Genomic DNA, 27,918 nt, shown 5'->3' with positions numbered 1-27,918 from the left:
CGTCCTGTCCCGGACGGCATGGCGTCGATGTGACTCCCGTCTCGTCGGCCACTCCGCTGTATCGTGCCGTCGTTCGGCTGACGTCGCGGGAGTGGTTGGATGCGTTAGTTAGATGTGACGTCCCGTCAGAGAAGCCGGTCAAGGCGGCGGTGACGGGGTTGATGCCGAGCCGGCCTCAAGCGAGTCGGTAACTGGGTGCTCGTCCGAGGCCTCGTGGTGCGGGGCCTCGGGCGAGTCGGAGAATCGGTACCTCGTCCGAGGCCTTGTGGCGCGGGGCCTCGGGCGAGTCAGAAAACCGGTACCTCGTCCGAGGCCTCGTGGTTTCGTTCTGGGCCGAGCCCGCTTCGGGTGAGCCCGGATATTGTTCGAGGTGGGCCGGGTGGTCCAGCCGGGCCTCGGATAAGGTGAGGGTTTGCCGGTGGTTGTCTCTTGGCTTCGATATTTATAAGGTCTAAGCAATTTTTCAGTTCTTGCTTAGGGAATCCCTTTTTATGGTACCCGATAAGTATGTTCGAAATGTTTCAGCCGTGTTTAGTATGATGTTGCTACAGGTGGTTTTATATCGCAAGTTACAAATATTTTATTTTGGACATTTCATATGTTTCACACACGTGTTACAAAAGCATGTTCTAAATATTTCATCTACTTTGAGTCTCATATTGCATTTATGTTTGTCGTTGGGACGAACCGGGGGCTGGCGGACGAGGCTGTTGGGTGCTGACGAACGAGGGTGTTGGGGGCTGGCGGACGAGGCTGTTGGGTGCTCGTCGTCAGCCGCTTATCCCGGCTCCCGTGTGTCGCCCGGCAGAGAGTCCGAGAAAGAGGGGGTCAGAGAAAGGACTGACAGACGCTGAGATAGGGGTGGAGCACACTCGTGGGGCCAGGCAAAGGTGGACGGGGTTGGGCTGCGCTGGCGTCCTGACGTCCGCTAGCCACTGCCCTTCAGACTGCCATAGGACCAGCACGTAAACAGCTGGACTTGACGGTAGACCTACTAAATAACCAGAATTTGCTACGTAAGTTCTGTAAATCTGTACAACAGCAGGACACATCCCTCCACAACTTTTACAGTTTATCACATCATGTTTCCGAATGGTAGGATAATGCTGTCAAGCTTAGAAGGTATGGCTCTGCCAGTCTTGGAGTGATCTGCATATTCCAGTGCGCGCGATGTCTGAAGAGCCATCTCAGAATGGAGCCGCAGGCAGGTCATGGCCATCTAAAGGAGAGCATGAGAGAAAACACGATACGCAACAGTATTAACAGAGATTGTGCATATTCAACATAGATTGCTAGCAAGGTTTCTCTATACAGCACAAACTCATGAATTGCTAAAAACAGTCACTCGATGGGACAACAAAATGAGATGATTGGCAATGTCATGTCTAGAAAGTGTGAAGTTTCCAGTTTACTGGTAACAAAAAAGGTGATATCCTGTAAGATTATGCGGTGATATAGTAAATCATTTCACCAAGTAAACAAAATTTCTTTCCAGACTAAAAGCAAAGGCCACAGCATTCGAATTCAATATTACATTTTCCCTTAACTTGCTTGCTGGTTGTAGTACCGTACCTGTGTACCATGATTATGGGGCTAAAAGGGGTACTATATGCCAAGGAGCAGAACCGTACGAGACATATAGATAAAGGTGATATATAACTTCTCAGTAATGATCGCAGTACTTACCGATGTGCATTCTGTATCAGGATCAGCTTCAGCAACTTGAAGAGCCCATGTGCGTATCCACTCTAATCCAGTAGAAATGTCCTGGTTGCCTTCAATAAGAGATGACGCCACATATGACGGATGCAAAGATATCAATATACAAGACGCTGCAAACAACGCAGACCTTCTGACATACGCTTCAGCATGTCGTGAAACATCTCTACAGAAAGAGTTCGCGTTAATATTCAGAAAAACAAGGTAGATAGTTCTTCTGGTGGTGAATACCTAGATCTTATCATGTCAAGAAGAGCAGGAGCAAGAGCTGATGCTTCTGGATGCATGGCCATAGACTTCATACAGACACCAAGCATGTATATCAATTTACCGAGGACAACAAAGTCCCGATTAAGCAAGTCGACACCATGTGACCTTTTATCATATCCTTGCATCACAGGGAGCATAAAAGCAGCGGCATACAAAGGAACTCTATTTTTAGACCACTCGACCTGCAAGTCTTTCGCTTTTCCAATGCCCCATTTACGAGATTTTCCTGATTTCAATTGACCCGATTTAGATGGAACTTCTCTTTCATAACGGTGTGACCAACTTAAAAGTGTTCCTGGTTCAGAGACCTCTCTCCAAGGGCCTGCCCCAGGAGGTCCTATATTACTCGGAACCAGCCAAGAGGGAGAAGTGTCAATTATCAAGTTACCACGTCGCTGTTCTGTCTTCACAGTTTTAGTTTCAGCAAGCTCCTGTGCTGCCTCAGTCATAGCATCAATAATCAAAATGCGCTGACCAATATCCACACTAGATGAATATAACAATTTTGTCAGAACATCTAGAGATTCAAATGGGCAGGTTACCAGCAAGGCAACCAATGCCTTCTGTCTCTTTTGTTCAGCAGAATCTTCCTCTCCTTCCATTGCCACATCAGAACAACGAACATGCACCAGTGCTCTAACAAGGTCGCCAGAGTTGTAGCGTAATTCATCAGGTGATGCTCTCACAAGCTTTTCCGCATAATTAAGAGCATTTTCAACCTTGGGTACAGAAAAGAAACAGCAAAGAAAAGATCAGGTGCCTGAACATTGATTGCTTCTGTTGGGTTTCAACTCTAGCCTACCCCAACTTGTTTGGGACTTAAAGGCTTTGTTGTTGTTGTTGTTCTTTGTAAATAATTGATAGTAGTGAAGGGAAGGCCTGGTGCAGTGGTGAGAGTGTTAGTCGCTGAATTCTCACTCTTGGTAGTAGGAGAATTCTTACTCTCATCGAGAGAGGATGACACTAGGAGTTGGGGCAATTTTCTTGTCTATTTCTCACACAAGCTCACACAAATGCCATACCAACCTGAGGGGTTGGGGTTACATATTTATAGGCTGCTAGCCAGCCAAGCATATGCCAAGATGCTAGTCTAAGATGCTAATATGCTGTCCTAGCTAAGATGCTGTCCTCTAAGATGCTGTCCTCTAGTCTAAGATGCTGTCCTAAAAACAGAAAACAGCCACAAGGACCATGTGAGCATCACAGCCCCACAAAGACCAGCCACACATGAGACTTATCCATTATTCTCCCCCTAAGTCTTGTGCGTCGTCTTGTGGGAGAGTTGAACCATCCCGGTCCTGGAGCAGAGCTCAAGGAACTTGATCCTCCCAAGGGGTTTGGTGAGCAGGTCCGCAAGCTGGTCCTTGGTGTTGATGTAGCTCGCCTTGATGCTCCCTTCCTCCAAACAGCCTCGGATGAAGTGGTACCTCACCCGGATGTGCTTGCTGCGTTCGTGGAACACGGGGTTCTTTGCCAGGGCCAGAGCAGACTTGCTGTCCACCCTGAGCTCCACCGCTCTAGTGTCTCTGCCGAGGAGATCACCAAGCAGTCGAGCGAGCCAGAGCGCCTGAGTCGAAGCGGTGGAGGCCGCTATGTACTCGGCCTCGCAGCTGGACAGGGCCACCACCTGCTGCTTGACCGACTGCCAGCTAACGAGGCACTTGCCGAGGAAGAAGAGGATCCCGCTCGTGCTCTTGCTGGTGTCGATGTCGCCGGCGTGGTCGCTGTCGCTGTACCCGACGAAGTGTGCCGCCCCAGGACACCTCGGGTAGTAGAGGCCGTGGTCGAGAGTCCCCGCAACGTAGCGGATGATCCTCTTCACAACCTGCTGGTGCTCCGTCGTCGGTCGCTGCATGAACCGACTAACGTAGCCGACGGAGAATGCCAAGTCCGGCCGTGTGTGGGCGAGGTAGCGAAGGCTCCCCACAAGGCGTCGGTACTGTGTAGCGTCCACCTCCTCCGTCGTGCTGTCGCGGCTCAGCTTCAGCCTCTCCTCCATCGGAGTGAGAGCTGGGTTGCAGTCGGTGAGCCCAGCTAGCTCAACGACGCGTTTGGCATAGGCGGTCTGTCGAAGCGTGATCCCGGAGTCATCCTGGTGCACCTCGATTCCCAGGTAGAAGGAGAGAAGCCCTAGGTCACTCATCTGGAAGGTGGCCTTCATCTCTTCCTTGAATGCCGCCACCTCCGCATCCTTGGTGCCGGTGATCACCAAGTCGTCGACGTAGACACCCACCAGCAGGGCATTTCCTCCATTGCCCCGTCGGTAGATGGCCGCCTCGTGCGGGCTTTGCTCGAAGCCCATCCCCTTTAGCGTGGAATCCAACTTGGCATTCCACGCCCTCGGTGCCTGCCGCAAGCCATAGAGGGCCTTGCGCAGGCGGAGCACCTTGCCCTCCTTGCTGGGGATCGCAAATCCCGGCGGCTGGTGCACGTAGACCTCCTCCTTCAAGTCGCCGTTAAGGAACGCCGACTTGACGTCCATGTGGTGAACACACCAGCCCTCCTGGGCAGCTAGCGCAAGGAGGAGTCGCACGGACTCCATCCGTGCCACGGGAGCAAAAGCGTCGTCGAAGTCGACCCCCTCCTGCTGCACGAAACCTCGTGCCACCAAGCGAGCCTTGTGCTTGACGATGGCGCCGGCTTCATCCCTCTTCAACTTGTACACCCACTTAAGGGTGATCGCGCGGTGACCACGAGGAAGGTCAGCAAGCTCCCAGGTGCGGTTCTTCTCAACCGCATCCATCTCCAACTGCATCGCGGCGCGCCATGCCGCGTGTCTCTCGGCCTCTGCAAACGACCGAGGCTCGCCGTCGTCACACGCAAGGTGCAACTGCGCCTCCAGGTCGTGAGGCACCGGTCCCGGCACCGGCTGGTCGCCGAGAAGGTTCTCCACCGTACGGTACCGCAACGGCTCACCGTCGTGGTACGCGTCGACGCGCTCCTCGTCGTGAGAGAGCGGAGTAGCGAGCTCAACCGGGCCGTGCTCGACACGAGCTGGTGGTAGAGTAGACGTGCCCGGAGTGGTGCCTGTCGGTGCTGGAGTGCGTGGCTTTGCCGGCTGTGGTGGAGCCGGCGAAGAGCTCATCGCAGCCGAGGTCCTGGCTGGAGAGCGTGGTGCTGTCGGAGTAGCAGGTGCCGGGGTCGGTGGAGGCTCGGAGACTGGGGTAGACGCGCTCGCCGAAGAACTGCCTACTCCCCCAGCTCCCTCGAAGTGGACGTACTCGATAGTGAAGTCGTCGTACGTCGAAGCCGAGCCGTCGTCCACTGCCTTGTCCCACGCCCATCCTCGCCCTTCGTCGAACACAACGTCGCGCGCCGTGCGCACACGCTGTGTCTTCGGGTCGAGGATGCGGTAGGCCTTCGAGCCCTCCGCGTAGCCGATGAACACTCCCGGAGTGCTCCTGTCGTCGAGCTTGCTGATGTGGCCAAGCTCCTTAGCGAATGCGAGGCAGCCGAAGACCCGCAAGTGGGAGACCGCCGACTTGCGCCCATGCCAAGCCTCGTACGGCGTCCTGCCGTCGAGCGCCTTGGTAGGCGAGCGGTTGAGGATGTAGACGGCCGTCATCACCGCCTCTCCCCAGAAGATAGCCGGCATCCCCCTCTGCTTGAGGAGGGCCCGAGCCATCCCCACAACCGTCTGGTTGCGCCGCTCGACGACGCCGTTCTGCTGCGGGCTGTACGGCGCGGAGTAGTGGCGCTGAATGCCCTCGTCAGCGCAGTACGACGCGAATTCAGCCGCCGTAAATTCGCCGCCGTTGTCGGTGCGCAGCACGCGCAGCTTGCGGCCGCACTCCGCCTCCGCAGCAGCCTGCACGCGCCTGATGGCGTCCGCAGCCTCTCTCTTGCTGCCGAGGACCATCACCCACATGTAGCGGGAGAGGTCGTCGACGAGCAGCAGGAAGTAGCGTCGTCCTCCCGGTGTGGCCGGTGTCACCGGGCCACACAAGTCCCCGTGCACAAGCTCGAGCCTCTCCTTGGCTCGAAAGCTCGCCCGCTGGGGAAAGGGGAGTCGCCTCTGCTTCGTCAACACGCAGACGTCGCAGAGCTGCTCCATATGGTCAAGGCACGACAAGCCTCGCACCATCTCCGTGGCACTGAGCCGCTTCAGGGCCTCAAAGTGAAGGTGCCCGAAACGCTCGTGCCACTGCCACGCCTCGTCGTCTCAACGAGCAGCGAGACAGAGGGGTTGTGCCACCTGCACGTTAAGAACGTAGAGTCGATTTGCGCTTCTGGATACCTTGGCAAGAAAGCGACGACGACAATCCTAAATCCTCATGACTCCGTCCTCAACCACCACGCACGAACCGTTCTCATCCAGCTGTCCCAAGCTGATGATGGAGTTCCTCAACGCGGGGATGTAGTAGACTCCGGTGAGCAGCCTGTGCTCACCAGACATGGTGGTGAAGATGACGGAGCCGACGCCCTTGATCTCCACGCCGGAGGCATCCCCAAACTTGACGGAGCCTCGAACGCTAGAGTCAAGCTCGGTGAAGAACTCCCGTCGACCGGTCATGTGATGGGTGGCGCCGGTGTCGAGGCACCACCCGTCAGTCTTGTCGTTGCCGGAGCTGTCGCCGAGGAGGGCGTGTGCTTTTGGCTCGTCGAGGTGGAGAGCCGCTGCGGCCGGTGCCGCTGGAGGTAGCTCGATGCTGGCATGTGCCATGAACAGAGCCGGCTCCTCCTCCTCCGCCTGTGCGACGTGGGCCTGGCCGCGTCGTGGCTGTCGACAGTCCTTGGCCCAATGGCCAAGCTGGCCGCAGTTGCGGCAGGTGTCGTCTCGTGCCGGCTTGTGCCTGCCGACGGCGCCGCCCTGGGCGCCTCCGCGGGCATCACCCTCGGCACGTCCTCGCGCCCCGGCCTGGGCGTCTCTGCGCGCCTTGCGCGGCTTGCCACGCTTGCGGCCGCCTGTCGCGGAAGAAGGCTCCCCCTTCCTCCGGTCACCCTGGCTGGCAAGCCACTGCTCCCGAGTGAGAAGGAGCTTCCCGCCAGTGGTGATGGGCCCCGAGAGGGACTGTGGCTCATCACTGTCGACGACCTTGAGGCGACCTATCGCCTCCTCGATCGACATCGTGGAGAGATCCAGCAGCGACTCGATCGAGCGAGCCATCTGCTTGTACTTCTCGGGGACGCAGCGGAAGAGTTTTTCGACAGCTCTCTCCTCACCGTAGGTGTCGTCGCCGAACTGCACCATCTTCTGCAACAGAGTGTTGAGACGGAGAGCAAAGTCATCAACGTCCTCACCTGGCTTGAAGGCCAGGTTCTCCCACTCCTTGCGAAGTGCCTGCAGCGTGGACTTGCGGGCGCGGTCGCTGCCGATGCGTGCCGCAGCGATGGCGTCCCAAGCCTCCTTGGCAGTCCGCTTGCTGGTAAGTGAGAACTGCATCTCGGGCGGGACTGCAGCGATGAGAGCATCCAGCGCCCGTCGATCTAGGTCGTAGTCGACGTCGCCATACCGGACTGCCTCCCACATGTGCCGCACCTGGAGCTTTACCCTCATCACCGCAGCCCACTCGACGTAGTTAGTCTTGGTGAGGGTAGGCCACCCACCGCCGGGACCGACGTCCCTGACAATAGCCTGGAGCCCGTGGTAACCATGGTACCGATCCGGGGAGAGAGAGCCACGCTGCCTGTGAAGGCCGCGCTCTCCATCGACCCGTCGGTACCGATCCGGGGAGAGAGAGCCACGCTGCCTGTGAAGGCCGCGCTCTCCATCGACCCGTCCGCCACCGTTGCCGTGCGCGCCTCCTCCAGGAGCGCCGCCGCCGTGCGCGCCTCCTCCAGGAGCGCCACCGGCACGTCCACGCCTGTCTGGGCTGCCGCCGCGCTCGTGGGCGTGCGCGGCTGCCCCAGGAGCGCCACCGCCGTGCGCGCCTCCTCCAGGAGCGCCGCCAGCGCGTCCGCGCCTGTCTGGGCTGCCGCCACGCTCGTGGACGTGCGCGGCTGCCCACTGCGCCGCCCGCGCTCGCGCTGCCTCCCTCTCTAGCAGCTCGAGATCTGCGTCGGCGGTGTCGTCAGCGGAAATGGAGCTGCCGATGCTGCCGCGCAGAGCCTCGACCTCCGCCGCCGCCGCACGCGCTGCATTCGCCGCCGCCGCCGCTTCCGCCTCCGCTCTGGCTGCTGCCAGCTCCGCCGCTGCCAACCTCGACGCCCTTGCCGCCGCCGCAGCGGTCTCTGCCGCCGCTCGCTCGCGTTCCTCTGCTGCGGCAAGTTCGGCCTCCTGCCGACGCCGCGTGCTCGAGGCGACCGAGCACTGAGACTGCCCTGCGGACATGACGCGCTGCCGGGGGCTGCTGCGTGGGGAGAGGGCTGCTTCAGACAAGCTGGGAGAGGAGTGAACAGGAGCGGCCGGAGCTGCTGCTACTCTCAGCTGGGGTTGTTGCGAGGCTGGGCAAGGGGATGAGCAGGAGATGCTCAGGCTACAGGATACTACGGCTCCGATACCACTTGTTAGTCGCTGAATTCTCACTCTTGGTAGTAGGGGAATTCTTACTCTCATCGAGAGAGGATGACACTAGGAGTTGGGGCAATTTTCTTGTCTATTTCTCACACAAGCTCACACAAATGCCATACCAACCTAAGGGGTTGGGGTTACATATTTATAGGCTGCTAGCCAGCCAAGCATATGCCAAGATGCTAGTCTAAGATGCTAATATGCTATCCTAGCTAAGATGCTGTCCTCTAGTCTAAGATGCTGTCCTCTAAGATGCTGTCCTCTAGTCTAAGATGCTGTCCTAAAAACAGAAAAACAGCCACAAGGACCATGTGAGCATCACAGCCCCACAAAGACCAGCCACACATGAGACTTATCCATCAGAGAGCTGTCTCACTGAGTCACCAGGGTCGTGGGTTCGAAGCAGCCTCTCCGCAGATTTTGCCGGGGGGGGGGGGGGGGGCGAGGGGGAGGCTTGCCTCGGTTTTTCCCTTCCCCAGACCCCACTCATGTGGGAGCCTCCGGCACTGGGTCTGCCTAAATAATTGATAGTAGTAATTGGGAACTTACACCATCTGGATCATCAGGTTTTCTTAGTGCTGCTGCAAGATCACTCAGGTGGCTGAATTTTTTTTGCAAATCTGTGTCATGATCTGATAGATCATATGGCTCTAGGGATGAATCACTGTATGCATCCACGTTCATGCTTTCCTCGTCACATTCTTCCTCCTCCAACTGCCCATTCGTAGCAGTATCAGACATTTGATCATGATCTATAGAATTGATCTCCACGATTTTCGCTCTGACATCTGGAATATCATGTTTTATTGCTTTTGCCTTCTTCTCACCCGCATTTCTCTTGTTCTCACGTGCTTTTGGTTTAGTTTTAGATTCTACAGCATCTGAAGGGGCTTTGATCTCCTTTGGAGATAGAACCCCAAAATCCCAATCAACATTTTCACAACAGTTGTCATCAAGGTACAGAGGATTTTTCGGATCAACAACTTTAGAGAATGTCAATGCAACAGCACTAGCCATCTTCCGTATTAAATCAATTGGGCTCTCTAACCTGCCTAGAGTGACAAAAACAAATTCAGCAAGAAGATGTTATGGTTATTCATATCAAATTCTGCTAAGCTAATGTACAGGGGTGAACTCACAGCTTACTCCTTGAAGAATAGAATTCAATACATCTTTAGTTGTTTCTAATTCTTTTTTTGTTAGCTTTTCCAAACATAATCCAATTGCTGCAGTAATATCTGCATCTATCAAGGAGAATGATGCCAAATAATACTTGTATAAAAAAATGAAGCAATGTAATTTTCAGTGGCTCAAAGGATACAAGCTTGTTGCTCCACTGAATATGACTGAATAAACTCTTTCCTGGACCAAATACTAACCAAACTTTGCAATATACCAAAAAAGTTCGGTGTCCTTTGCATCAGAATTTCTGTGGTTGAATTTGGTGGACATTCAAAGACAGTGTACTGAAGAATCCATCTCAGGCAGCATAGAGGAAACGTTTTCCAGAGCAAAAATTTGTCAACAAACATCGCCCTAAAGTAAGATGAGATGAAGCTACATAATGAGGGAAACTGAAAAAAAAAAACACAGAAATACTTCACAAATTTAGTAGATGCTAAAGTTTCCTACTCCATTTGTACATTGAATAGCCATGCATGGGTAGGATGTATAGCGAAAGTAATGCATGAAACATTGCCCTTCATGGTGATATGGATTTGGATGGTATTATTCACATTAAAAAACCAAACATAAAGAAAAGATAATTATGTATCAATGAAATAGGTGCTTATATGGAGGCCAAAATATATACACATTGACTTGAAAATGTTGATGGCATACTAAAAAAACAATATTCATCACAAAGTCCACCTCAGAGAACACATCCGAATAATTTATACTACACAGTGATCGGAAAGATGAATAATTGTTGTGAGAATGTGCAAAGAAATAACCAAAAAAGGAAAGAACAGTGCATTGTTTTTGCTATGTCTCTAGACATAGTGTATGTCTAAGTGCATAACAAAAGTTATGTATCTAGAAAACCCAAAACGTCTTATAATTTGGAATGGAGTAGCATACTACATGCCACATATGTAGATGAACTAAAAAATTAATCACTAAGCTACCAGATGATTGACTTCCAATGTTGCTTAGAATTCAAACCGACCGGTCCTATCTCACCTCATGACAGTTAAACGCTTGAAGCTCTGATTAAAGAGGGTCCACAGAATCCAATAAGCCTCTTCATCACTTATATGCTGTGATGCAAGTTGACGCAGCAACTCTTCTGTCAACCTTTCAATAGAATGCTGATCTCTCATTGATTCAACCATATTGAACCAAAATTGAGAATGGCAAACATGCTGGATCATCTCAGGACTTATGGCCCTATGATCTGGTGGCACACATCTATGTAGGTGATTGCGAATCTTAGGAATCAATACAGCAACTAAAATACCTGAAACCAACAAGATGTTATCAGACATACAAGCAAATGATCTGCTTCCTTGCTGTGTGACAGTGGTAGCAAACAAATACCACAAAGGTTAAACTGTACAAACTTTATGCCAAAGAACCAAACATGTTCTAAGTTCATTGAACAATCAAAATATAAAACTGCACTTTGAGAGATCAATACTCACCAGCAGACCCACGACGACAAACACGAGATAGCACTTCACCCACAAAGTGGAACATAGAACTCAAGACACGATGTTCATTAGCTTCTTCGTCAGTAGCCAACTCAATAGTTGCTGCTTCTGCACCATCAAGAAGTTGGCTGACAACATGCTTGAAGAATGAGCTTGTTTGTGTTAAGCATTTACAATTACAAGTACAAACCAGAAGAACATTATTTGAGTTTGAAAACGACAAACTGCAGAAATAAATGGCAAATAAAGTTTTGACCCAATTTTTTTATTATGATTTGTGGGCGCACTGCAGCATAACATACAGCAAGGAAGGAACAAGATACTCAGGTTAATTGTCTAGTAAAGTATAAGATACTCCATAGTGGAAAAGGATACGGTGATGTAAGTGCAGCTGAAGCTCCCAATCTTGCTTTATCTGGAACAGATGCAAGTAATTGTGCAACCCTTGATACGAATATTATTTTATCTGGGTTGTGAATGTCTTTGCCATGCTTATTAGAACAAGAAAAGTCCAAAACAATTTGGAAAACCCCCTTATTATCAAGTAAGCATAGAATCAGTAGCCTGAAATAAGTAAAACTCTTAAGTAACAAACTTAAATTCAAAAGATATCATGTGAGAGCAAAAGGAGATACCACATGGAATTCAAACTTCCAAGAAACAACAAGAACTAGCTAAAGATAAGAAGAAAATATGCTTGCGATAACTAGAATGAACAACAGTATACATACATAAACATCCACAGCGTAAATGTGGCAAAGGCATGACCTAGTGAAGTCCACAAAGCTAAACTGCAAGGGACCTATTTATGAATATTACCTTTCAAGGTTCGAGTAAAAAGTCTGATGGTCCTCCTTAGAAACTTCTTTTTCAGATAGCGCTGGAACAAGAGCTTGAATCACTTCAGTTGGAGGCCCTTTGACAAAAAATGAATCATAAATCTCTTTCCTTGCAGAGACATTAATCTTCGGCAACCACTTCAAGGCAACATCTGACAACCATAGTGGCAGAATGGATTGGAGAGTGCTAAAAATGTTTAAGAGTAACAAATTGACAACGTGCTTAGTAACTAATTAAAATCTTCTGAACATTCTAGATGTCCATGGGGGCATGAGAACCAAATTCCTGTAAAGACAACAAGGGACACAAACAACTGGTGTTCAAATAAAAGTTGGATTCGCCTCTCGTTCAACACAGCCACATTTGAAATTCTTTTCATTTTTAAGTAGAAGTGATGGGAAGAGTATATGATTGAACAAGCAATTAAGGACGATTGGCAGACAGAGTGCACCACAAGATTGCCAGCAAGCAAGCCTTTCTTGCTTTCACCCAAGACACAATGGATATAAATGAGTTTGGACATGAAATTCAATACTTCATTCTTCAATGAATTTTATCTGTAATGTATTTTTTTTTAAAAAAAAACTCTAGAAGATCCCTTCTGATTGATGGCACAAATCAATTTTGTATTGAGTGCAAACAACTAATACATGCCATGAGATTGTAGCTGACAGTGGACATAAATGAATCATGGCAGTATGAGACTGCAGTTGGCAGAGGCAGATACTATTCATTGTTTGTGAATACTTAGGTGTAAAGACAGAGTAGTACACTTACTGCCAAGCAATATCTTAGACATGGTAGGAAATGCTGGACCATGATAAAAGGCACACCTCCAAGATTCCCTTTCATCATTGCTGAGGGTTACAGCTTCAACAATCTGAGAAAACAGGAAGTGGTGAAACCTACAAATACCATGCTTCTGAACTCAAATTTTCCATATCACACAGAAAGAGGTAAGTGCCTTTGAAAACACGAATTTATCTCCCAAATTTACACTCAATGCACTGACATGAATGTTTCATACTTTCATCACTAGACAAAGGTTCAAACACTTTCGTACTTGGGTACTGCTAACTTCACCTAAGTGTAAGTGGTCTCAGTAACACGCTGTGCTACCCATGATGGAATCATTCATGTAATATGTCACAAATGATTATCAGCCACAAGATATTGTGGCACATTAATCTAGTTCAGTGCTTGGCTAGACGGTGATTTTTTCCAGAATATAACTTGTACAACCTCAGTTGCATATCTGGCTTCTTATGATCTAAATATAAAACCAAAGCGCCTATGCAAGCGAAAACAGACTTTCTGGTTTCCATAGACACCTCCCATCAATCAATCTTTCTAGGAGACCATATTTGTCAAGTAAATATAGCAAGGTTTCGTAAAAAAAAATCAGAATTCCGCTCAAATAAATTAACTAGTGCCTTCAAACTATCACAAAGTCTCACCTGGCTCCTGAAGGGTTCCTCGACGGTACCTGCAGACGAGAGAGCGCACACAAACGACACGAATTAGAGATGGTAGGAAGTAGATATTTAAGCATAGGTGCGGAGCCGTGGGGGGTTAGGGCTCAGGACCTCACCGGCGACAGCCTCAGAGTCGACGGGGAAGAGGAGGGATGCGACGGCGTGAATCGCGCGGACCACCTCGCCGGCGCACGCAGCGTAGGCAACTGCGTCGGCGGCCTCCGCTACCCTGTCCAGGGCCAGTGCTTCGAGGCGCTTCTTTCCATCGCCGGCGCCACGAGAAGGCGATGAGCTGCTTCGCGTGCTCGCCATGGCAGGGACAGTTCGAATAGACGAGTTTACACTGTACACTAGTCTTTGAGAACCCGGCCGACCGGCCGGGCTGGGGCGGCGGTCGCCACTCGCCGGTCGAGCGCGCAGACGCGCTCCGCTGGACTGGAAGCGTCGGGGTCGAGGGTCGCGGTCGCCGGGGTGGCTCCGTTGCTGCCTTAGGCTAGAGATGACGAGTGAACACTGGGCGCCTGGGCCAAATTCTCATGGGCTGCATGGGCTGCAGAGTACTAAAAATTGTTTTTGGGCCAGATTCCAGGGTAGTCACGGGCCTGCCTGGACTACCCATTGTGATAAGTGAAGGCCGAAGTGGGACAGGACAAGCATCAGCGAACAACAGACTGCAGATGAGACTACTCAATTAATCAATTAAACTGGACCGGAGATCAGATCAGTTGGTTGGATTACCCGTGGTGTAACCTCCGTGTTTAAATCATCGACTTGATGCTCGCATTTTCGTGAATTTAGGGGGTGTTTGGAACTGCTCTACCTTATGTTTTTTAGCCAAACGATTTTAGCTCCACGCACTCTTTTCGAGGAAAAACGGTGAAATTGTGAGAGCACCTAAAGATGTGCTCCACAAACTCTAGTTTTTTTATGAAGCTGCTCCACGGTGGAGCTTGTGGAGCAGTACCAAACACCCCCCTTATTCTAAGATTTAACGGCGCTAGGGTTTGCGTATGTGTGTTCGTAGAGGTGAGGGTGCGTGCACATTGTGAGCGTCTACGTTGTACTGTGTAATTTTTTTAAGAAAAACTAGACTGGAAACAAGATAACATTGAAAAAAATTTGGTTTAGTGATAAATTTGACGCTGAATATATAGTTATTACTAGGTGGTTCCCCACGCGTTGCTACGGAAAGCAATTAATGATTGCTAATGGCCTTCATCTACATAGGTTATACAGATTATGTTAAAGATGTATTTAAATTATATTTTTATTGATGTTCGGTTGAACACCATTTTTTCCATTACAAATTGTGTGGAAAAGCACAAATGATGCGATGAACATCTATGCCCTAAGAAACTACACAGATTCATGAAAATAAAGATTTGTGATTGGACAGCCAATCACCTCTGATTGAAAATTATTCATGAGGGAGGTGCGAAAAAAGGGTAGCCAATTATTATATACATTTCTATACACTAGTAGACAGGCACGTGCGGCACCCACATGTCTATCAAGAGTTTGGCACAAAATAAAGGAGATGTTAGTTAAACATTGTATTTTCTGGTTGAACTTACCTAGCACCTATGGATTGAGTTACTTGGTACAGATTATGCTTTGGATTCAGAATAACTTACATTGTACCAACATTTCTTAAGAGGGCAACGTAGTAAAAGCAGGAAAAGTAGACATTTAATCAAACATTGAAGTTCAGTTGAGTGGTAAAAGATCACAAGTTAAAAAAAATAGGAAAACTTAAAAAGGAATCCTGACCTTTCAACATAGATCCAAGGCACCATAACATAGACCTAAATCAATCAGAATTAGTCCATACATGATATAAAATCATAACTCTGACAACAACAAACTTTGAGATTGAGAACACAATCCGTTTGAAGCTGAAAAACAAACAGAAGGTCTACTCTTGATTAGAAAATAAGCCATGATCATGGATCTTCAAGATTACAAGCAACAATATTCCAATACTGGCCACGAGCATGAACTCTGCATCCAAGTACCATAGTGCACCATGTTGTCGCCATCATTCAATCTGAAATAAGCCAATTGCAAACAATAAGCAGAGCAACCATCTGAAAATAGTTAAAAACAGTAACCACAGTTATGTAATTTATTAGAAATGTTAATATATTCTAAATGGTCAGAACGCTAAAAGATAACCAGCAACCAAGCATAAATTATTATTTGACCTTTAGTTCAGTATAGAGCATAGGAAAGGCAAAATGCAGATTAATGCTCACCTCTCGAGCTCAGTGGTTGCAGAGGTATCCCACTCTACTTGATAACTAATTTCTTATCCTTTCCAAATGTCAGCACAGGAGAAATTTTAGAGAAGCATTGAACAAATGCTATACCAAATTAGTTGAGGCAAGCATGAATGATGATGTGACCAAATTCTATGTGTACAAATGATTCAACCAATACAATCTAACCTTATTGTTGTTTTGTTACTATCATCATGAGATTTTCTCCAATGAAATCATATACAGCAAAATGTGAGCTACTAAGAGGTTTTGATCAATATATATTGGAGAACTCGAGAAAAAAAAAGTCAGACACATACTTCTTCTTTTTAGCTAAAATTAAGCACAACCTCCTTCTTTGCACAAAATATTTAATGTTACCGTGCAATAGGCTGTGACTTGAAACTGACCACAAAAGGAAACAAAAGCTCAATAGGTTATAGTGCTTAAAAGATCAAAGTGGCTGCATTAGAGTTGACACCTCTCAAAACCATATATCCTAGCATATAATCAGATTGATATTGCAATTTGCATCAGTTTACCAAAGGTAATCAAAGGAATATGATGCAGCAGAGCAATAGAAATATGTTGATGCCTTGTGGATCTGGTGGTAGCACAGGTGGCTGTCAATGTCGATGACAAAAGAAAAATTTGAGAGACAAGAAAAAAATGAGGAATCACCCCACCTGAGGAGGCTCATCCTCCACTTGCTGGTCAGCTGCTGGTGTTCCAGCAACAGGGGCTGGTCCTGGTTCAGCTTCTCGTTCTCATTCTTGAAGAGCTTGTTTTGCACAACCTCGTAGGAGCCTTCCTCCAGTAAGGGTTGTTGTACACCGACAGACAGTAGGGAAAAATCGAGTTTGATCAATCAGCTAGTGTATTCATTCATTCACACTCGAATTGAAGCGTTGGTCGTGCAAACACAAGAGTGTGAGGATGCATGATCTAGTCTTTGAAAAAACTCTGTAATTGGGCAAATGTAATTTCCTCATTGGGACCAGCCTGCAGCAGTATGAATACGAGCGAACATTAATAATAAAAGACTAAATAGAAATTCGACAGCACAGCTACACCTGCAGTTATTCCTTACCGAGTAGCAGTGATCCTTATCTGATCTCCTGTGTGATTCCAAGATTTCTACAGTTTGCTTGGCGGCTCTCTCTTTTGTATTAATGACACTGAGAAAACTTCATTGTTGAGCAGTACCCCAAATAGAGTTATTCCTTTTAGATATGCAAACAAATAATGTTACTGAAACAAACAGTGATGATTTGGTAAAAAGGGAGAGGAAAGATCAATCAATCAATCACTAACAATTGGAGCCTGGTGCAGACGTCACCGATGAAGAAGCAGTAGGTGGCTTGGAGCTCAGCCTAGTTGGCTGCGCTGGCGTCTTCCATCGTGCTCTTGAATCCTGATACAAGATACAACTTATGCTATCAATTCAAAGGATTGCCACAAGAATGTGATAGTGCTACTGATCAAGTTATGAAAAAAGAAAGCTCGACACCTCAAACGTGTCTAAGTAGGAGTAATAAACATCATCTAGTCAATCATCATGAACCGAAAGGAGCAAACCAGTTTTATATCTAATCTAAATTATCCTGGAGCCAAACTAAGCCAACGTAATAAACCTAGCCCTAATAAGACTGAAATTGTGGAATTCGCCACACCAGCCCCAGGAACAACCACGACCATCTGGCCACAGAAACAGCGGCCGATCCGATCTAATTTAAGCAAGCGGCCAATGAGTGAATCGAGTTTGCAGGTGGAGCCCATACGCACTCATAGAATATCACATCTATATTTCAACTGCACGCGATTTTGATCCATTCTAAGACGCATGAACTACTCATAAACTACGAACTAATCTAACACATGTAAACTCTGATTCAATTGAAAACTGAATATCCTCGATATAGTACTGAGCAGACAAGCGACGTTCGGAGATAAATAACAAGTCTGAACGCTGCGATAAACGCCTTACCTTGGTCTTGTACCTTTCGGCCATCTTTGCCTCGCCTCGTGGTCTGGCACTCTGGCATCGGTTCCCCCACGAAGTGGTCCTCGAGGCATCCGCCTTTCTCTCCGTGCTCGGCCGCCGCTTCCTCCAACTCCTCCTCTACCATCTCCTCCGTGCACACGTCGTCGTCGGCAGCCGCTGGTTCCTGCACCTCCGCCGATCCCTTCGGCTTCTCCTTGGCAAATCTCTTATGTTTTTACGTGGCCTCTCCTTCGACGCTGTGCTCTGGAGGCGGTTGCCGGTTGGCGTTGGGAATTAGGGATCGGGAGGTGGGAGAGGAGGGAGCGCGCCTCCGGGACGGGCACGGGGCGCCCGTTCGAGTTCGCGATGGGCAAGAGGCCGAGGCGACGTCTGCGTCCCGGCGATTCGGGAAGAATAAGGATGCACGGGGGAGAGGGGTGGAAGTGGGTACGCGCGGGCGGGTATGGAATCATCGGTGAAAAAAGACAAGGGGAGCGAGGCATGGGAAGAGCCAAACACGCATGTTTCGTACGTTCCTGCCGTTCTTCTCTCGTGCGTCCACCTGTCAATCTAAGGTGGGTAGGAGACAATGGTTTTCCAATTCCTTCTCTCCTTTATAGTATAGATAGAATAGAATAGGAAAGGTCGACCCATAAGGCCTCACCGCCTCAGACGGTCAGACCTCAGCTGCAGGTAAGGGGAAAATATTGTCAGACTTCAAACGCTTGCATTTGAAACAACGAATTTGCGACGCGATGATGGGACTCATCAGGTGATCAGGGCCACATCTACAACTACAACTACCAATTCTTCAGTATACCAAAGAATGAGAATGTTATCTTTCTGCACATTACATCTTTGTGTGCGAAAATTTGACATATACTGCTCAAGTACAAATCTGAGCAGGAGGGAGAAAATGAAAAGAATGACGGCCAGTTCGGCTGGTATTAAAGCCGGCTGCCGACTGAAGCTGATTTGTTGTAAGAGAAAAATACTGTAGATTCTAGCTGATAAGCCGGCTGATACGTTCAAGCGAACATCTACGATCATGTATTGTATGAAAGAAAGAAGAAACTGTTAATACGTGCTATTGTACAATTATGCTATGAGGTGGGTCTCGGTACTGAGAAGCAGTGTCACAAGATGCTGCCCAGCAACCATAGGTGCACAACGAGCCAGTACAACATAAGCCCTAGCCTTGCTCGTGGCCGGTTCATCAGAATTTGGCTCCCCGAGACCCTACAGAAAGACACAAGCTGATAAACCATAACGGAACAACTGAAGTGAGATGCAGCATTCTCCTCATATACAATCATCAGAGCCCAACCATCAATTGATCAAGAGAATGGATAAAGCACAATATTTTTTTTATTTCATTTCAAGAAATAAATTTGACTTTTCATGTTCTATGAATTTAACTCTTCTTTCCAGTGAGCCCAGTCATAAATGCAGAAATATAAAGCATCTAGTGCAAACAAATAGCCAGGTGAAATTATGCAAACTATTTTAATCCAGGCATCGAAATTAGACCAAAATATTTGTGAAGATAGTACTGAAACTTCATGATCAGATACAATGTCGTAGGAGAACAAACAAAACAAGAGAGAACCTAATTACTGGTTGGACTTGATAAGCACTCCTAAGTCCTATCAGTGTTGGAAATGACTAGTATTTGTGAAGGTTGTTTTGTTTCTCCTGAGACTGTTGACCAGAAGTTTTGTATGCATCTAACTACTGATTTCGGCTTGATATGCGCTCCTATCACTATTGGAAACAGAAGGCAGTATCAAAAACTGACATGTGCTCCTCGGTGTAACAAGAAATTTACTGTGTAACAAGAAAGCAAAGGTATAGCAGCTAGAATTATCAGGGTACAGGTAATCCTTTTTTGGAGCCTATGTTATACATAAATTTCACAGAATCATTTAGCATCGGAGAAATGGAGACATTCCTTTTATCTTTGAAAAAAAGGGCAGATATCCATTTTACGAAATTAATTGAAACCTGTAGAGCAAAGCAGCGCAAGTTACTGAACCACTAGACCCTAAGGGAATGAGAGAATGTCGAGCATGGAGCATGGTCAACTCTTTAAGTTTCCAACACACATGTACAGCATTATTCATTACTGTGCAATCAGCTTACCAGAAGGCATCGACCCTGTCAGCAATGTGCTTTCCCTGAGCTGGAATGAAGCCAGATGTATGGAGTGATTTTATACGCCCTTCAAAGATGAGAAATACAGTGCTGTTAGACACACCAGAAAATTAGCGGAACTCGCCCCCCCCCCCCTTGTCCCACGCAAAAACAAAAGCATAAAAGAAGAAGGCTGCAATACCCTTGTCATCTGAATCCTGCGCAGCAATTAATCGTTCCGACTCTGAACCAATGCCAATGTTGAGAACAAGATGATCCGACGACCCCTTCCGCATTGTTCTAGCATGTGCAGCTGTAGAGACAGATGAAACTGATGCCTTGCCCACTGGTCCCTGCAGGGTAGTTCAAACCACCAAATTATAAACATGCTTAATTACATCTGTGCAGAGCTGGGCTAGGATGCAAGGAATAGCTCCTGAGCAACACATTGACAAACTACTAACATCAGAAACACCATAACAAAGGCAATGTTAATCATATATGACCAGTGAATATCACAGCGAAAGAACAATACATTACTGCAAAACATTATGAATGCCAGTAGCATATGCCAGAAGATTAAAAAGGAAAACTAATGACAGAAGTACAAGCAGAAACAAGACTTACCGCATCTTCAATCTCAGACATATCTGAACCAATTGTTGAGGAAGATGCTTCAAATGATCTGTCTTTACTAGCTTCTGGCTGAGCAAGTCGTGCATGGTACAAATCCTCAAACATCTTAACTTTTGTTGATAGCTCATCAACTGCCTTTTCCCTTGACTGCAGCTTTGCTCCCAGCTCCTGTGTCATGGATTTAGCATTCCCAGCTTCAGTACTTGAAGCAATTATTAGTTTTTCCACCTTCGATAAGAGAGCTTGTGTGGTAGCAGGTTTGTTATCTTCTAGTACATCTTTTCCTCCAACATATCCTAACCGCTGAATCATTCGCTCCATACTAACAGTTACCTCAAGAAGTTCACTTCCTTTGGATTCCAACTCCCTATTAATTAGATCACTATTTCTGGAGACCTCTCTTAGCTGTTCAATTTCACGAGTATAGGATTCAATATTTAACTGTAAATCTTCATTTTCATATCTTAAGGTCTCAACCTCACGTTGAAGCGCACTGAATTCATCAATGACAACAAAAAGTTTGTCAAGCGGACTAGAGAATGTAGCCTCTTCCCTCTGCACATTTGACTCGCCTGACAGCATATTTAACTTACTTATCTTCTCAACAAGGGCTTCCATTTGATCTTTTGAAATTGCATTGTCAGTTATACCTGAAATTTTCAAGAAAAAGAGTTCGGCAAGTTGAAACAGGTAAATATAAGTTTGAAACAAAAAGAACATAATGAATATAAGAACCTCCAATTACTAGTGGTGTGGCACGATTTTACCTCTGTCTGCTGAAATTTGAGTATGCATATTTAGTTCCATTCTGTTGCATTCATCCTGTAATATTTTGAGTTCTTTCTCCAGCATGCATACCCTTTCAGCAGACAACTGATGCTCATGTGAAGCAGTTTCAGCAGCTGATTCAGCTTGTTTCAGCCTCATTTTGAAGTCATCCAATGAAGTTATCACAAGCCCCTTAATGGCAGATAATTTTTCAGACTTGGACTTAAGTGTGTCAATCGTAGCAAGCAAAGTATCAGTCACCTTATTATAATCACTGGTATCCTCATTCTTCAGATCAGACACAGTTACTTCTAGTTCAGACCCTATGCTTGAGCTGCCTGTAGCCAAGTCTATTGCATATCCAAGATCAACCATATCATCAAAAACAATTTCAATTTGTTGGATGCAATAAATACATTTTGATGACATCGCTCTCAGCTCTTTTTGTAGAGAAAGCACTTCAGATTCCTGAGCTCTGTTATGAGCATCCTTGTTCCCCAATTCAACCTTCAACATGTCATGCTCTTCTAGAGTATGAGCAAAGGTGTTGCTCACTAGTTGCAGAGAACGAAGCACCACAATAATATTGCTGTTCATGTAGGTTGACAAATCTTTTAAAAAACTAGAAAAGTATTCAGCTTGGTTGCTCAACTGTTCAACAATAGTAGACAAGGATGAAGTGTCATCAATATTCCCTTTTCTAGTTTTGTTGTTGACCAATCTTTCTGTAACAAAGCTATCATAGTCCGGAATAGATAAAAGTGTTGAGAGTTCTGAATCCTGCTTACATTTTGTGATCATAGAGAGGTCAAGTTAGCACAATCATTATACCTGGCAAGAATTATAAAGCAAACTAAAGGGAAACAAAGAGAAAAAGGTATATTCTAAGATGGGGAGGGGAGTTTACAATTGATTTAAGATCCACCTCTTTCATCGCTCGCGCAACATGCAGGCAAAATAATGTAGTAAGTGAATCTAGATGGCCATGTTAATACTTAACAGTGGATTCCAATCATCGCCCTAAATTATCTTACTAGCAAGATCAGATGCGCCATGTTGACCGCTCTTAATTAGATTACTCTTACTCGTTCAGCTATCTTGTTTACTTTTGGGAAGCAATTGCACACACTGAGAATAACATTACAAAGTTGACAGGCCTGATAACACAGAACTAGATTAGAAACTATGATGATTAGACAAAGCATACAACTCAGCCTAAGCATTGATGGAAGTACAGTGTATAGATAACTCTAAAAAGCCAACAAGATGAATAAACCAACAAATTATCTCACTTCACTGCACAGAACAGAGAATCCTAAAAAATGCATCATCATAAGGAAAAAATTACCTCCACAATCGGATCATTCTGAAAACCCTTCACAGAAAGCTGCTCATGCATACTCTTTACTATAAGGCACATATCTCTCAAGCTGCTGATTGTCTTTCCATATTCTTCAGCTATCAGAGACAAGAGACTCTCATCCATTATAAGCATGCAAAGCTTCTCAAGGTAACCATGATGTTCTGTTGAATGACTTTGTAAGTGCCCGTGAGTTTTATCCAACTCCTCCAAACATTTGGTTAGCTTAGCATTAAGAGCATTGATTTCTGTTTCATATTTAGCTTCAGCTTCATTCTTTTCAGCGTCAAGAATAGAAATATTTGATCTAGCCTGTGATAGTGCATCTTGTAGTGAATTAATGGTGGTGTTGGCATCTTCAAGATTCCTGAAATTGATTGCCAGTTCCTCATTTGTTTTCTCCAACTCCTCCTGTACAGCAGAAGTATGTAACTGTATTTGACGTTTTTCTTCAGAAATGGAAGAAATATGATCTTTTAGTTTACCCAACTCATCTTCTAACATGTTTATGGTGGAAAGGGCATCAGAATGCCTGCTAGCATGTAAGGTAATTTGCTCATTTGCTTTGTGTAGCTCATTTTCAAGAGAACTCTTAGCAGCTTGAGATTCCTGGACATATTGGGCAATCTGGCTAAACTTTTCCATAGGCTCCTCAAAAGGCTGATCAATAGGAAGAGTAAGGCTTGATATTGAATCAGCAAGAGTGCCCCAGGAAGCTCTGGCTTCTTCCAACATGCTTTCTAATTGCACCTTTTCATCATTAAGGGTAACAATATCTACTTGCAGCTTTTCCAAATGTGCAGCCTGCAACGATAGATGCTCAACGTGCTCTCTGAGATCTGTCATGGCAGATTCTCTTGACTCTATCTCACGTCTTAGATTCTCAATATCCATGTTCTTTGCATCCAGTTCTTGTTTTATTTTATCTGCTTCGGAGGTTCTCTCAACAAAAGCTTGGCTTAGGTTTTCTGTTTCCACACAACTATCATCCAGAGCATGTTTAAGCCTTTCAATCTCAGAGTTTTTCCCATCCAAAACTTGCTTCACATTGTCTGTTACAGACTTATTTTCATCCAGAGCATGCTTTAGCTTCTCTATCTCAGAGCTCTTCCCTTCCAAAACTTGTTTCAAATTCTCTATTTCAGAGCTCTTCTCGTCAAGGGCTTGCTTGAGTCCTTCGCGCTCATGTACCAGACCCTTGCCCTTCTTTACAGCCATTGACAACTTCTCTCTAAGCAATGCTGATCTCTCCTCCACCCGTTCGAGCTCCTTCTGCAGTGACACCTTCTCATTTTTCAGAACAAGAATCTCCTCGGCCGTTCTTTGCAGTTCACCAGTCCTCTCAGATCTGTCAATCATGTCTTCCTCGAGAATCATCTTACATAGTGTTGATTCCTGATCTAGGGTATATAGTAATGCCTGTAGCTTCTCAAAAATGTCACTCTCGATAGGAGAAGATTTTGTTCTTTGTTGGATGCTTCTGAGGCCCTGTACCAATTCGGCAATATCCATAGGCTCACTACCCTCCAATGTGACATCAGAAAATTCCACACATGCCTTTAGCAGCTCATTATTTTGTGATGAGACAAGGGCCAACTTATTAACAGCAGCGTTGTATAGGGACATCAATTCAGAATGTTCATTTACAAGAATATCCTTTTCCTGTTTCTCTTCCAGTAGAATAATTGTCAAACGGTCAATTTCCTCATGCATTGAAACCAACTTTGATTCATGTGCAGCCAGTCTAGCCAACATTTCAGCAGACTCATCATGCAACCGGACCGCATCATCTTTGGCCTGGTTCAGTGAGCTGGCAAGCCAGCTGATCTGGGAATCAAGTTCAGCGGCTAAGACCGAATGTGGAATGTCAACTGAGCTCAAGATTTCTTTAACTTTGTGGTGCTCTGAGAAGATCATATCTGCAATTTTCTTCTGCTCAACTAACCATCCCAACCTGTCTGTCATCTCCAAGGAAAGAAGATCTTCTGGAAATGTTGCCTCTGACATGATCTCCTCAATGCGTTCAAGAACTCCATCCTTTAGTGAAAGGGAAGCCTGCAGAGAAGTAAGGGCACCGTTTGCTTCATTTAGTTGCTCGATGCTCGTCTTAGCAGCTTCCCATGCACTATATATTTCTCGAAGCTCATCCAAGCACTTTTCATGCTCATCTGTCTTTTCATCTAGAAAAACCCTTAGCTCCTCAACCCTGCTCTCAGCTGCTTGCAGGGCATCAGACTTCTTTTGCAACTCTGCCATGCAACTCTGAAGCTCACCCGTCTTTTCAGCCAAGGCCTGCTTCAAGGAATCACGGTGTTGCACCAGTGACTTGCCCTTCGTAACAGCCATGCTGAGCTTCTCCTTAGTCGTTGATAACTTATGCTCCATCTGCTCAGACTCTGCCTTTGCTTTGCTTGCCTCAGCATTCGCTGCATTCCTAGCAGCTTTCACTTCCCCAAGTTCATCAGCAAGAGCCTTCTTCTCTTCAGCAAAAGCATTCATCTTCTGCAGTAAATCCACCTCATTTCTCTTGCTACCAACCAATTCATCTGCAAGAATACTTAAGATGGTAGCAAGGTCACCATGCCCTGTGGCCACGAAACCAGGATTCACCTCAGCTAAAATTTGCTCAAGCTGTTCAATACCCATTGTGACCTGCCTGTACCTCTCCACTAGCAATGAAGTCTTCCTTTCCAGAATAGAAACCCCATCCTGCACAGCACCCTCAAAGCTGGCATCATCTTGCCTAACCACAGCATCAATTGATGCAAGCATCCGCCCAACAGCTTGCTCAGACCCTTCTCTCCACGAACCCAGGTATACATTAGCAACCTCCCTTGATACCTCTGCCTCTGCAGCCCTTGCATGTAGGCTCTCAATCTCCTGCTCCCTTGCCCGTGCCACCGAGTTAAGTTCAAGCACAAGCCTCGAGCAGTCGTCCAGCATCGAATGCAACAGTGTCTCATCAGCGTCCTCTCCATGCAACGCAACTGAAGCTTCCTGCCCCACCATCTCCTGTAGCAACCTCCGGAGTGCCACCGCCTCCCGCGCAAACACCTCCTTCTCTTCCTGAACAGAAACCATTGTTCGTCACATCACGAACTAGAGCTTCCGCAGCAAAATCACGCACAAAACCAATATAATCCGATCGGAGAGGAAAGAGGAAGCAGCACCTGGTACTTGCGGAGCTCGGCGCTGGTGCTGGACACCTCAGGGAAGTCGATGACGGCCATGGACTCGTCCAGCGAGCGTGCGGAGCGCGAGCCGGAGGCCGCGAGATCGTCGGGGGCGTCCTCGAAGGTCTCGCCGCTGGTGGCGTCGTCAGCGGGCATGTTAACGAGGACGCCGCCGTCAGGGTCGGCCCCGGGGCTCCGCGCCTCCTGCAGAGCGAGAGAAGCTTCTGTAAGAAGCCGTCGGTCCGAACCCGTGGTATCCGAGCGGAGGCGGCTTCGCGCCATACCTGGGCAGGAAGCTCGACGAGGACGCCGTCGCTGCTGCCGCTCTCGTCAGAGTGGGCCCGGCCGCGCTGCGGCGAGGAACGGCGGCGGGCGGAGGGGGAGGACGAGGAGGAGGAGGAGGACTTGGGGGAGGAATCGGAGTCGGAGTGGTCGCCCATGGCGACGGCGGCGGCGGCGACAGATCTGGGCCGGGCGGGGGATCCGATCAAGCCATCGGCTACGCGGGGGAGAGCAGTGAGTCAGGTGGAATGTCTGGTTCGGTGGAGACGATGGGTTGTGGGCCAGTCCCGGCGTCTGCCAGCTGTAGAACTTACACATGGGTCCCAGGTGGCAGTGGGAGAGCTGGCTGAGTGATTTGTCAATATGTGGCTATTCCACTAATGTCAGCGGCTCGGCGACCGAGGGCCCACCTGTCGGCGCACGAGTACGTGCTCGGTGCACCCCGCAGGAACTGCGCAGCCCAAGATGGATTTGTGCCTCGTTGAGACGTTGACCTGGAAACACGGGGGATGGTCAGAGACGCATAGGTCACGTTTGCACTTTGGGACTCGCTGGCACCGGATGTCTCGACGGCTCGGACGCTCACGTACAAGCGTGTTTGGTTTGGAGATTGAACTGATCAGGAATGGAACGGTGCAGCGTGGCACAGGTCGTCCGGTGCTTTTCAAAGGATAATGATCTCGTCCAAAATAATTTGTCTTTTCGTTGGACTTGGCAAAGTGGCTTGGAGACGGACGACTCCGTTCCAAGACGCAAACCAAACGCTTCGATTAGGGTTGAAGTTTGGTCTGATGATTTTGGACGGTTTCACGACACGAACCGAGCACACTAGTCACGTAGCCATTCTAGATTGGTTGTATGACGGTGGATCCTACGGTAATCAACGTTTTTCCCAACATGTTAGATTTTAGCCTAGACTCTAAGAACAAGTTTTACTGTTGAGACAAACATTTGGTTATTAGAGCATACGTGTTATTTTCACACAAGTTTAGAGACCAACTCATATAACAGATTTACTCTTCACGCGCTTTTATACATAGTGCATCTACAAGTATCAAAGACATGCATCTACAGGTAAAGAGCGTTGGATCCCGTGTTTAGCTGGTTGACGACTGCAACGCCAAGCTAGCTTACCTCTTTCCTCCACCTCACCTTGCAGTATGATGTTTTGGTCATTACGCCCATCACTTGACTTGCTCTAGTTATTAGCCACTCTATGGCACGCTTCCTACCTAGGTATCACCACCCTCACGCAACCTTCGCATAAGATATAGTGATGTTGCGGTAATTCTATCTTAATATTGTATCAATACCTTTTTCAGAATGTTGCATGCGTCGTATACTGCATCCTTTCCCATACATATGGTCAACATTATACATGCATATGCTCGCTAAAGTGCGAACATAGTATTTACCTCGCATTGGGTCGTACTATTTGGACCTTAACGAGGCATAGAGCGGAAGAGAGATAGGTAGGTAGCTACATCATGTTGCAACATCTAAAATCACCATATAAAATACTAAGAGGAATCCTGCCGCAAGCGTGCAACATAGTAGAAGAATGTTCGAAACAAAATAAATCACTTGTTGCAACATCGAAAAATAGGCTCTTGTAACATCGGAAAAACACATCAATATCCATCTCCATCCCGATAAAAATAAATTAGTAACATTTAGAGAAAAATCATTTCATCTCCATCTTGATAAGAACATATCAAAATCTGCTTATTATGTGATTCAATTATAACAAAAAATCAACTCCAAATTAGAACATCTAGTTAGAGCTACTACAACATGAATGAATCCTCTAAAATCAAATGTCGGAACATTAGAAATCATGTGCTACGATGCAACATGTCTTGATGAAGAGGAAATCCAGCCCCCAGGTGGCGTGCCCCTCACCCTGTTCTCAACA

The 27,918-nt window shown here is 47.2% G+C and overlaps 2 protein-coding genes across 9 annotated transcripts; both read right to left on the bottom strand.

Moving 5' to 3' along the window:
* Positions 1–988: 988 nt before the first annotated feature.
* LOC136467248 (uncharacterized) lies at positions 989–13,898 on the bottom strand. Of its 5 annotated transcripts, none has more exons than XM_066465868.1 (13): positions 13,526–13,898; positions 13,392–13,420; positions 12,712–12,814; positions 11,914–12,085; positions 11,470–11,658; positions 11,086–11,246; positions 10,625–10,901; positions 9,762–9,976; positions 9,580–9,678; positions 8,990–9,492; positions 1,951–2,708; positions 1,687–1,885; positions 989–1,219 (listed from the first exon to the last, which is right to left on the bottom strand). In XM_066465868.1, the coding sequence occupies exons 1-13, from the start codon at positions 13,719–13,721 to the stop codon at positions 1,076–1,078; spliced, it is 3,045 nt and encodes a 1,014-aa protein (XP_066321965.1). In that variant the 5' UTR covers positions 13,722–13,898; the 3' UTR covers positions 989–1,075. The 5 variants fall into 5 exon arrangements, with proteins under 5 accessions (XP_066321965.1, XP_066321966.1, XP_066321968.1 ...); XM_066465869.1 differs by having other exon boundaries at positions 1,687–1,775; XM_066465871.1 differs by having other exon boundaries at positions 12,768–12,814; positions 13,526–13,635.
* A 1,244-nt stretch (positions 13,899–15,142) lies between these two features.
* LOC136467247 (trans-Golgi network-localized SYP41-interacting protein 1-like) lies at positions 15,143–26,282 on the bottom strand. Of its 4 annotated transcripts, XM_066465866.1 has the most exons (13): positions 26,006–26,282; positions 25,719–25,925; positions 22,537–25,614; positions 21,188–21,968; positions 20,412–21,070; positions 19,987–20,137; positions 19,794–19,872; positions 17,655–18,890; positions 16,982–17,081; positions 16,758–16,890; positions 16,354–16,669; positions 15,665–15,722; positions 15,147–15,456 (listed from the first exon to the last, which is right to left on the bottom strand). In XM_066465866.1, exons 1-8 carry the CDS (start codon positions 26,159–26,161, stop codon positions 18,788–18,790), a joined length of 5,214 nt encoding a protein of 1,737 aa, XP_066321963.1. In that variant the 5' UTR covers positions 26,162–26,282; the 3' UTR covers positions 15,147–15,456; positions 15,665–15,722; positions 16,354–16,669; positions 16,758–16,890; positions 16,982–17,081; positions 17,655–18,787. The 4 variants fall into 4 exon arrangements, with proteins under 4 accessions (XP_066321962.1, XP_066321963.1, XP_066321961.1 ...); XM_066465865.1 differs by having other exon boundaries at positions 15,143–15,456; positions 15,665–16,669; XM_066465864.1 differs by lacking the exon at positions 15,665–15,722.
* Positions 26,283–27,918: the final 1,636 nt, after the last annotated feature.

Source organism: Miscanthus floridulus, chromosome 7, assembly GCF_019320115.1.
Source record: "Miscanthus floridulus cultivar M001 chromosome 7, ASM1932011v1, whole genome shotgun sequence".
NCBI classification, from domain to species: Eukaryota; Viridiplantae; Streptophyta; class Magnoliopsida; order Poales; family Poaceae; genus Miscanthus; species Miscanthus floridulus.
The sequence above is the reverse complement of the archived record's forward strand: the minus strand, read 5'-3'. Positions and strand labels throughout refer to the sequence as shown.